Genomic DNA, 12,139 nt, shown 5'->3' on the forward strand with positions numbered 1-12,139 from the left:
AGCAATTTTCATAGTTACCTACGGCTCTTCTTCCGTCAAATGCTCAACGGAACCCTCTTCTACATCCAAGTTGAGGGAAAGAACAACACTAACCAAAAGAAGCTATGAGGTTAAATGAGATTCTTAAGTAGGAACTCCGGTGACAAAGGTGTCACTGATCTTCAAATTTAAAAGATTGAAAAAGCTACTACATGCCTTGTCGTCCTCTATGTGGTGTGTTTGCAATTAGCAAGACGTGTTTGAGTTATGAACAATTTTTCTTTTTTCTTACAATGAGGGGCAATATTGTCATTTGGCTTTGACATTTGATATTAAATAAAAGCCCTAGCCTTGCAGTGATATATCAAAATTTCTAAAGTCTTTTTTTTTAATATCTACGATCAAGGGGCCCTTAGTGAAATTTTCCTTTTTTTATTCCACTACTCAATACCTTGAAAAACTTAGGGGTATTACCATCATCCATTTTGATTAATCCAAATCCCCTATGTGGCATCATTATTACCAACGACATCTCACAAGTACCTAGAGGATGCTTGTTTAACATGATGGCATATCTCAAAACTCTATCTCGAGAGCTCAAAATAAGCTAGTTTACGTCTTTTGATCAATGAACCAAGTACCCTTCTCATTCCCTATACTAAGTTTATCATGTGCTTTAAAAATGCTACTAATGTGAAAATTCATAGACTTGAATTACTCTGAGCTTAGCATGACATTCAATTATTAAATCATTTGAAATTAAATAAGGAAAAATATATATAAAGATGGGTCATGTTGAACCTATTATGTGTCCCAAATGGGCAGTTAAATATTTTGTTTTATGTTGAAGAATGGGTGCAGTTGAATGGAAATTGGAAATCATGACAAAGTCAGATTCCAAAGTGACATAAAGTTTGGTTTGAATTTGGGTAAAGAAATAACTAATTAGTTGACAAAGGAAGAATTGAACCAGTCTTCTTCTTCTTGTTTTTTTTTTGGACCTGTTTCCCGACCACACTTTTTTCTTAAAACATTATCAATTTACAAGAAAGAAAAATCTTTTCAGATCCACTCTTTTCTTGAATCCCTTTTGCACTTTGCTTTGGGCTGTAAAATCACTTACTTGTGTTGTAGTAGTCCAAATTTCTCAGTCCACAGCCCAAGTGAACAATACCGAAGCTCATGTTCATGAAATTTGTCAATATAAGTTAAGGTCACGAGCAATGATTAGATTAAATTTCTGGTGGGAAATATGCACAGAAGTGCATGTCAACTGGAATATTTGAAGTCAAAAATCTGGAATACCGGAGCAAAATTAAAAATGAAAAGGCTTTGCAATTCGGCCGGGAAAAAAAAAAGGTGTTACAATATACCTCAGGACAACTTGTATAAATATTTAAATTAAATTGGGTGAAAAAGTAACAATTTTGAAGTTCATCTTTTCCGACTTTCTCATTTTACAGGGTCTTGCTAATTAATATCACCTCTCACAACACAGAAATAACACAAATAACATTTTTCTTTGTGGTTATTGAACAACAAACAAAACACGAACCAGTCTCACAAAATTTAACTTAGCTTCAAGTGTTAATAAATCTGCAATTCTTCCTGACTTCTCCATGAACAGAGCTTTCTGGGTTCAGAATATTCCCCATCTTCACCATCGAATCTGAGAATTGCTGGAAAAAAGCAAGAGGGTCCAAAGCATACTTCTTCACGAGCTCTTTTGTTTGAATCCCAAACACACTCGAATACAGTTCTTGATCTGAGTTAAGCAATCCCTGGCCCTTCAGAAGCAAGTGGTAGAAAGAATTATCAAAGAGGTCAGGGGTGACGTAGTCCATTGCTGTTACGTTATTGTCTGATGATGATCCCTTTGATGATGGTGGACATATGGATCTCAGATCTCTCAGGTGAGTCTCCGAGGTGCTGTCTTTCTCGGAAGTCGCTTCAAAGTCGCCATAAATCCTCGATCGGAAACTTGAACACCGTGCCATGCCGATTGTATGAGCTCCTGAATAAGGTAGGTTTTGTGATCAGAAAATAACAAGGTATGAAGAGTTTAGTGGTGAAGATTTGTGAATTCTCTAAAGTTACTGGATTTCTAAACGGGAGAATGAGTAAGTCTCTGGGAATTAATGAGAATTAGATCTTGGATAAAAATTTGTGAAAAATAAATTGTAAATATCGATTTAAATAATTATAAATGAGACATTTAATTCTAAATGTAATTCTTAATTTGCAATTGGGGTTTCTATTTGCAAGACTACAACTGTATGAATCGATGAAATTTTAACTATCATTAATTCTCTTTTTTGAAACTTGAAGTTGAGAATTTAACTTGGTGATCATTGGGTCGATGCTATACTCTGGTCATATTTATAAAGAGTTCTAGAAAAATGAAAAGTAATAGAAAAATATGAAACATTTTTTTAAATTTTACCTTTTGATTTAAAAAAGCATTTGCATGAATAATAAGGTGACTCATTATATTTCTTTAATTAATAAGAGTATAATTTAGAAGTTGTGATGTTTTTTGTTTTAAAAAAAATAAAGCAACATCATAATTTTTCTTAAAACACATGAAAAGTGTCTCAAACAGCTTAGAAATAAGACTGGAAGGAATACTTTCCAATCATGAAGTCATACAAAAAAAGAGCAATACAAGAAAACATTGTTAATATCATACTTTCTCATCATGTTACTCTCTATCTGTTACTCATAATGGTGATTGATATACACTACCTGAAAGGGCTACCATATCAGTGACTGAAAGGCCTTGATAGAGAAACTTGGAAATGATGGAGAGAAGGCTGTCATCTGGATTTGGAAGGTTAGTGTTGGCAAGTACAAAACTTGCACTTTTAGAATCTTTCCTTCCCACAGGAACATCCCAGTAAGGTCCACCAACCTACAACATCAATATTTTCATTTATTGAAACTATCAAATAAAAAGTGATGCTTATATATATGTATGTATGTATGTATATGTACCAGAATGACAGCGTCTCTAGCAGCAATGGTGAGAAGATCAGCACAAGAGACAATGCCGGGGCAGTCAGATTCGACCATGTTCTTGATTCTGTCAATCAGATCGAAGCCTTTAAGAGAGTGAATGTTGGTGGAGGCTTTCTTTTCTCCTTTCAGAGTCACTGTATCGTCAAGCAAAACTGATCCATCGCATCCCTATATTTCATTCCATTCCACCATATCATATATTCTCATTAAATTATAACTATATATATGTTTTTTATTAAAGATCGTGTGTTAGTTGTGAAGAAAGCGTAAACAATCGTCATCATGTTTGAAAGCCTCTTATCTTAGAATAGGCTAAAATATACTTTTAATTTTCTAACTTTATATTTTTTAATTTTATATAAAGTTTTATTTAATCTCTTAAATTTATGAAGTGTATTTGCAGTCTTTTAATCTTAATATCATTAATTTTATTATAAAAAATTTTTTACATTAAACTTTTAAATATTGATAAAATATTCTTACATGTTGATTTATTAAATTTATTTTTTGTAAAAAATAACAAAGATTGACAGGAAAAATAATAATTATTTAAAACTATCAATGATAGAATTAAAGGACTAAAAATATATTTTATAAAATTAAAAAATTAAATTAAAATTTTATATAAAATTAAAGAATAAAAAGTATATCTAAGTACGTATATAGAAACTCAATAACCTGAAATCCTTGTGTGCTCGCACCTAATCCTAGTACCGTCGTATGAAACATATATTCTATACCTATAAGCATGCATGAAGGTCAAAGAACGATATGGCTCGTGAAGCATAAACACCTCAATAAATACCAACTAAAGTGTGCCATATAATATATATATATATATATATATTTATTTATATATTATGTCTCACAATTAAATAATCAGATTACTATACTGTGGGGACCAACTTGACCGGCTATTGTTTCGTTAATTTATCGTAACAAAAAATCAACTCCTATCAATCAATCAAATTTGTTGAATAAATAATATTAATTAGAAAAATTGAAATTTCATATTAAAATCCAAATTCACATGTATAATAAAGGATGATCATCTTTATAAAAACACGAAATCAAAGTATTTTAGTCCTGTCTTATGAAATTTTTTTCATAAAGAGTCGAGATTCCGATATTTTATTGCTAGATTTACAGAAAGCTCGAGCATCAAAGTTAAGAAATTTTCAATTATTTATGGCTGCATCTCAAAATCTGTAACAAGGTAAACTATATATGAATTATGTTTGTGTGCGCGCGTAAATTATGATTATTTTTCACTATTTATAAAAAGGATGAAGGTTGTCTTAAGCCCTCAATGACAATAGTAGCAACAGCAATAACAAACATTTTTCAATAAGTGAAATTGATTATATGAATTACATGATGCCATTATATTCTGTCAACAACTAAGGCTTTGAAAATATTGTTAAAAAATATGTCTTGTCTAAAAACTTCTATAAATATCCTCTTTGGTTTTCTTTTCTTTTGTTTTTTTTTTTTAACTCTAGTTATAGGGTTCAAAACTATTAGCAATTAACTCTATAAGTTCTCAACAGCAAATATAAAATTTTATTGAAATCTCAAATGGATATGGAGAAAAGACCTTTTTTTTTTTTGAACGTGCATTCCATATAATCAATCTTCTTATATTCCTCTAGTCATGAACTTTATAGAATATAAATCTAGAGTGAATATATCCTAAAGAGAGTTTAACCTGATCTCTCCATATATCTTAACCCATGCATGCATGTTTTAAACATGCAATCTCTCTCTCTCTCTCTCTCTATATATATATATATATATCTTTCTGAATACACACTTACTAATATATACATACATATATATGTATGTATATTTGTTAATGAAATGATAAGCAGTGAAGAAGGAAGCAGACCTGGACAAAACAGTCATGGAAGTGAAGACGAAGAACCATGGCTGCATTACGAGGATCAGATTGCACAGCACACTCCATTTCCTTGCGAATAACATCAAACACAGTAGGGCAAGACGACGCATAGTAATCAAGTCTCAGTTCAGAAGCCTCAAATGATGATTTACTGAGAAGTAGAACAAGAAGTAGAAGAAGAAGGCCAAGAGTATTATTATTATGATTCAAACCAAAGGAACAAGGTCTCGCAGGTGCCATTGTTATTGTTGAAAACTAATAATAATTGTTCTGTTTTCTTGATAGAGATAAAAAAAATGGAGGGTGGTAGAGATATGGGTGGGACTGAGAGACTGAGAAGTAGGCCTTATATAAGAAAAGTCGAAAGAACAAGTAATGCGTTATGATTGATTGATGATGTTTTTTTTTTTTTTAATTTTTTGGGTCAGATTGATGACGAGTTTAAAGTATTGTGAAGAGTCAAAGAAAGATACAACTAACATCTATTCGGTTGGTGGGAATTATGTACCCAACGTAAACATTCTCTAGACCCTAAGTCGAAGTGATAATGTAACATGTAAATATATTATATGGGATAATGAAAGTTTACTGTCTTCTTTCTTAAATCTCGCTTTTCTTTTCTTTTTTTTTTTCCTGGTAAATCTGTCTTATTTCTTGAATCTATCTCTCAAGTTTAATTTTTATTGATATGACCTCTTGCAATTTTTTATTATCACCTTAGTCCTTTAAATTTTAAAACATAAATTGGCTCACAAAATTAATCTGACGTGTAACATTTATCAAGGAAAAAATATAATTATTGGTTCCTATAGTTTCATCAGGTTCTACCTTTAGTCCCTATATATTTTTTTCAGTATTTGCAGTATTTTTAGTTCCTGTAGTTTTATAAGGGCTAAAAACACAAAAAAAACTGCAAGAATTAAAAATAAATTTAAAAAAAACTATAGGAACTAATAATAATAATTGTATTTTCCTATTATTAATGACATGACATGTATATATGTAATTAAATGAGAACAAATTGCTCCTCAACTGAATTTAATTTTTAACAATTTAGTACAAATGTTGAGTTTTTGTTTTTACTTTTTAAAATTTCTAAGTCTATTATTTTCACTGCCTAATAATTACCTTGTTTTTCATTAATCATCATGGTTGCCAATTCAATATTCCATAACCTATTTCATAAATTTTAACAAACTTCTTCAAATAATAAGGATTAAATTAATAATTGAAGCAAACTTAACTGACCAAATCGATGAATAAGGCTTATTGAAGAGGCTAAAAATTTCATCGTCATTTTGTTATATAATTTAGTTCAAAGTAATATTCTATTATATACATATATAATATTATATCTTAATTTTATTTACTTTTTACGTAAGGATATTTGGGAAGGAGATCCTCTCCTAATCCTTTCTCTCCTTTTCTTCTCCTCATCCCCATCTCCACCTTTGATTAAAAAATAAAAAATAAAAGGTTCAGATTCAATTATTTTACAAAACAATCGTCATAATATTTTATTAAAAAATAAATAAATAATTTTAAACTATTAAAATTTAATCTAGATAGTTTATAACTGCAATAAAATAAATAAAAATGTTTAATTTAAAAAAAAATAATAACAATATACAACTGTGCAGGTTAAATTTTAACAGTTTAAATTTGTTTTTATTTTTATATGATAATATTCATTTTACTATTTCAGAGTGGAGATGAGGATGAGGAGAAGAAAATAAGAAAAGGGATGAGGAGAGGATCCGGGCCCGGATATCTGATATATCGACCACACCGTGCCCACAATGGATCGGCTCATGATATAATTTAACTTTCCCATATGGAAAACTAATATTAATAATTGTTTAAAATTCAAATTAACAGTTACAGTATAGTCTATAATACACGTATTTTCATGTATTTTGCACGGCCATATTATGAATAATGTATTTCGTATTATTGTATCAGTCAGAATTTTTCTCCATTCTTCTGCCCACTTTTCTTTGAAAAGGAACGGAAAAAGAGTGAAAATATTCTCCCTATGTGGGTGTATATTAAAAATCTTCCTTGAATTTAAAATTTGAGAGAATATTTGAAAATGCATGCTTCAAATTCATTTATGAAATTATTTTGTGACTTTCTAAACATAAAAGACTAATCTAATTAAAACTGATAAATAAAATTAAGAGATCAAATATTATTTTAACCGAGAATTCAGTACGAACAAGTTGTGCGTTAACTAGCCACCAAACCAAAAACTAATTACAGCTAATCTTTTACTATGTTTTCCCTAACTTGAAATTTTCTATTTGAGCTGAATGAATCGAAAGTGACCTTCGACCCTCTCCTTCTAAAAGCACAATTAGAAATTGTCACAGTAAATTTGATGTTTCAGTGTAGGTTTTATTATTTGTCTTCTTCTTCTTCTTCTTGGTTTTTTTTTATTATTATTGGCTTGTGACCCAATATCCAAATTCTTCCAATTTCGACTAATTTAGATCAAGTCTGGTCAGAAAACAAGATTTTTTATTAAACAATTAATGCAACTATGTACGCAAAACTTGAACTCAAGATCGTTAATTAAGCTAACACAGTCCCTTACTGGCTGAGCTATGTGTTTATTAGGGTATTATTTATAATTATTTGTCATCTTTCTGTCGATACCTAGAACTTCGACCAACGTAAAGTTCCATTTTTAAATGCATTAGTTTTAACTTTTAATCCACTCTCATTAATTTATTTTAACCTTGCATATACAAATACGCAATTCTATTTTGTTTCTTTCCTTACAAGTTATCCCTTCGATCGTGACTTTCTTTACAAAATACCACCATATATGAAAAAAGAAGCCCAAAAATTTACCAAGGCATAAAATATTTTTTTTAATATAATGTCAGCTTGCACGTTGCCTCTTAATTATGAGGTTTCGTATCTGTCCATGAAGAAAAGTTCATTAAGGAATTGATAAAATTCTTACCGGTTTTAACTAATTGTTAGAATGGAAAATATGTAGAGTGATTGAGTCCTGTGTACTCATTCATGTTCTTCTAAAGAAAAATACATAAGAGATATCTCCAAAATTAATTGATCTCTCAATTATCTTGACTTAATCGCATTTGTGTGTGTGTGTATACATAGACAATTTGAAGAGTCAAACAAGAAAATGTTGTAGCCTTATACTTGTGTTGATTTTGTTTCGTTTATATACTCAAAATTTAAAATAAAAATAGATGTGCTGGCACTTATTAAACTTTGACAATGCTTGAATCTGACTTAGTTAGATAGTTATATAAAATTTATCATATTTCAATTTTAAAAATTAGTAATACTTTCACCCAAAAATACTGGTATCATTATTATTTTCAAAATGATTAAAAAAATATTTTTAAAATTTAAAAATTATAATTAAAATATTTAAAATTAAATTCAAAAAGTAATTCATATAAAATAAGCCCAAAGTCACCCAGAGACATATGAAACGTTATTGTAGCTGAATGTCAATTTGCACGTTGTGTGTTTTGGTTTCTTATATCCATGAATAAAATGTTCATAAGGAATTGATAAAATTCTTATTGGTTTTAACTAATCAAGAAAGAAAAATCAATGCGCGGAGTGAAGGGGTATGCACGTGTAAAGAATACATATATGAGGATATAATTAAAATTAATTCTCTTTTTGTCTTTGACTTTAATTTTTCTCATTTAAATGCAAACGGACAATTTTTTTGGTGCCCAAAATGCACACACACCGACAATTTGAAGAGTCAAACAAGAAAAAGATTATAGCTTGATACTTTTATTGATTTTGTTTCATTAGTTACTTTTTCTTATCTTTGTGGGCATACTTCAATGACAAAAAGATGGGAGGTTGCAATTGCTTTGAAGAATAACTTATTAGAATTACAAGTATCGGCAATTGGAAGAAAACTAATCGATTTTGGTTTTGCCTTTTTAGGGCTCATTAATTTAAGATTAAAAAGTAAGTAATTTTTAGATATTTTAGAGATTGAAATTTTTTTATATTTTATAAAAATCAACCATTATTTTATGTTTGATTATTTTCATGAATTTTTATTTATAAATAGTAATTTTTATTTAGTTAATTTAAATTTTTATTATATCTTTACGTATCTACGTTTTTTATGATATTCTATTTCATTTATCATATCAGATTGTTTTCAAAAGCTATGTAAAATAACTCCTTAAAATAATTAGAAATATATTTAATTTTTAAAAAATTATTTCCAAATTTTAAATAAACATCCTAAAATTTCATAAAATAAGTATTTTTTTCATGAAAAAACTTAAACAACCAGGGCCTTAATAGTTGGAGATAAAAATATACACGTTTCTAGAACAAAGTTTGATTTAGACATGTTATAACAAAGTTCATATTATATATTTCACCCAAAAAAAAGTTCATAATATATATATATATATATATATCAAAGTCTTTTTTTTTAATTTTTGCCCCAAAAAAAATTCATTTAAAAAAAAGATAAAAATAACCAATGAATTTCTTTGGGTTCCAACAATTCCGTGGAAGATAAATGATTAATTAATTAGGAAGATGCATTTCACTTGTGCCCACTTGGACGGTCAAGATTGTTGACTTAAACAGGTTCATTTCATATTTGACAATTTCATTGAATATGGATCTTGCATAACAAAATAAGTACAGAAATTTAGGATAAGTGTTTAATTTGACAAGAACCAAATTTCCCGGTCTACCTTTGCATCTGCATGGGGTTGTTTTTTTGTTCATTCTTAACCAAAGTGGTATATACATCTCATCAATTATATTCATTGATGTTATGAATTTCATAAATAAAAACAATAAATATAAGAATAATTTAAGGCAATAATGAGTTCTCAGGGTCGCCTTGGACTAATCCTATAGTTTTTTTTATTTTGTGTGTGTATCATTTTATTAAAAGCAATCTTGTTCAAGACATGATTGAATGCTAAATATGTATGTGGGTACATATCCTTGATATGATTCAAATTAAATTGTGAATGATTAATTTCTTTTCACTAGACTCAATTTCCATTAGTAATCCAGTAGTTCTTATAAATTCTTAGCTTGAAGAGCTAAAATCATGGAACTTATAGCTTCTTATACCAATCATGGCATGGCGCACACAAATTAAACAAAGCAATAAACACATTGTGAAGGATTAGTTTCTTTCCACTAGGCTCAATTTCCATTGGTAATCTAGTCTTTCTTATAAGTTGTTTGCTTGAAAAGCTAAAATGATGGAACTTATAGCTTCTTATACCAATCATGGCATACACACGCAAACAAAGCAATAAACACACGTGTCTCTGTTTTTCCCCCCTTTTTGATTGATTTTTTTGATGGCGCACAAATATATTTTTATTGAAAAAAATCTTGTTTGAGGTTTGATCGTATCCATCTCGCTCTCTCTCATTTCAGGCAATTAAGTCATTTAAAAAAGAATTAATTAATAGAAATGAGTCACAAATGTTGACCAAGCACGAGCCACATGAAGAAAGTGGACCAAAGTGTTAAAGCAACTGGAGCTGCCACATATGTTGCTAGCAATATAACTGAGCATTCCTTCTCTCCAACTCCATTCAACTGAACTACCGTTGCTGCCAACAAATAAATATTATTCAATTCACAATCATTAATCAATCAATCATTTCATAGAAGTTGATGAAATTAGTTAATTAATTAATTTACATACTCATGTTAATGACTGGAGGGACAGAATGCTGAAGCAGCAAAACAAACTGATACAAAGGCTCATCTGATGGAATCATCCCAAGACGAATCCCACATTTCACAATTGCTACGCCAATTATGGGCATCATCATGAACCGAATCATCCCTATTGATACTATTGCTGAATACTTCAAATCTGACTCATTACTCAAACCTGCTTCATCAAATTTATATATAAAGTCATCACTCTCTGTTAATTCACTAGTACAAAAAATGTTATTTTTTAAACATGCACGATGAAAATGACTCTATAAACCAGTTCTGGAATTGGTTTAGATATCTATGGTTTAGAAAGCCGAACCAGTTCATTGGGACTGGTTTGAGAAGTGTCTTGGGAGAAACTTTCTAAAGCATATGATCATTTCTGCTTTCATTCTTCTATATAACACCAAAACGTAACAAAATAAGTAGTTTTGCATGATTACCCTTGAGAAGATTTGCTCCAGTTATCAAGGTTATAGTGGGAATGAAAGCAGCCCTGCAAGCAACCAAATAAATAAATAATTAACAACACCAAGGCCACATAACTCCTCGGGTATTTAATTTTTTTTTTGTACAAAAGGAAAATTTTTGATGAGTTAGGTTTCAGGAGCTCATCAAGGCTAGAGCATGCCTTCAAGTTCAATAAACACTTATAAAGATATTTACAAATTATTTATCAATAAGGTCCTCATATCAATAGCATGATTTGATCCCACAACCTTATGAGTTGTAAATCAAATCCTTGTTACCAACCAAATTAACTTTTGTTATAGTAATTTAAGTATGTTTTAATATTTCGTGTTATGTCAGCTTCTATCTAGCTCTTAATCAGATCTCACAAACATTGTATTCAATGACGGGAAACAAAAAGCTAGAAAGCATGATATGCATGCATTATTGAAGAAAAACATCAAGGTTAGATTAAAAATTAATGACTGAAAGGTACGTAACACCTCTTACACATTTTAATGCATATCATTTTGTGTTCAGCATGCGTATTCATATATATATAAAAGATAAAAGATGAGCATCAGGATGGTGTTTATTTAATTTCCAAGTTGAATTCAACATATACATACACTCAAACTCTATGAACTTGGCTTAGCTTGAAATAAAGAAAACATCATATGAGTGCTTGGAGCCTCTAATTAGTATGCCTCCTCCCAAGCCCCATCAAAAGTGTGTGGAAAACTTGCCAATATAACCCTTTGCTCATCCCTTTTTATGACAGGTCCATGGCGGCTTCAACCTTACTTGAAATAATGTTTTACTTACCCAATGTACTCAAAAAAAGTAGTGGGTAAAGCCTCCAGTAACACTAAATGAATTATTTTAAGGATAAATTATAATTACCCAAGCAAAGAAGCGGTGTCATGAAGAATATGGAGAGGAGCACTGGAACCAATGAAAGCCTTCCGAAGAAGAGGGGTTATCCCAATCGTTAACCCCACAATCTGCATATATATATATATATATAGAGAGAGAGAGAGAGAGAGAGAGATTGACTTATAACCAAAT

At 29.9% G+C, this 12,139-nt stretch overlaps 1 protein-coding gene across 1 annotated transcript; it reads right to left on the reverse strand.

Annotated features, from left to right (window-relative positions):
• Nucleotides 1-1,363: 1,363 nt before the first annotated feature.
• On the reverse strand, nt 1,364-5,205 carry LOC129323016 (peroxidase 11-like). Its single transcript, XM_054969527.1, has 4 exons — nt 4,886-5,205; nt 2,974-3,165; nt 2,725-2,890; nt 1,364-1,993 (listed from the first exon to the last, which is right to left on the reverse strand). Exons 1-4 carry the CDS (start codon nt 5,135-5,137, stop codon nt 1,560-1,562), a joined length of 1,044 nt encoding a protein of 347 aa, XP_054825502.1. The 5' UTR covers nt 5,138-5,205; the 3' UTR covers nt 1,364-1,559.
• Nucleotides 5,206-12,139: the final 6,934 nt, after the last annotated feature.

This window comes from Prosopis cineraria, unplaced genomic scaffold (genome assembly GCF_029017545.1).
Source record: "Prosopis cineraria cultivar Desert tree isolate PC_DT_omini unplaced genomic scaffold, ASM2901754v1 PC10, whole genome shotgun sequence".
NCBI classification, from domain to species: domain Eukaryota; kingdom Viridiplantae; phylum Streptophyta; class Magnoliopsida; order Fabales; family Fabaceae; genus Prosopis; species Prosopis cineraria.

Coding starts and splice junctions, on each gene's coding strand:
- LOC129323016 (XM_054969527.1), bottom strand. CDS start 5,137: ATGGCACCTGCGAGACCTTGTTCCTTTGGTTTGAATCATAATAATAAT. Junction 3,166..4,885: donor TCCATGACTGTTTTGTCCAG/GTCTGCTTCCTT, acceptor AATGAAATATAG/GGATGCGATGGATCAGTTTT. Junction 1,994..2,724: donor TGATATGGTAGCCCTTTCAG/GTAGTGTATATC, acceptor TACCTTATTCAG/GAGCTCATACAATCGGCATG.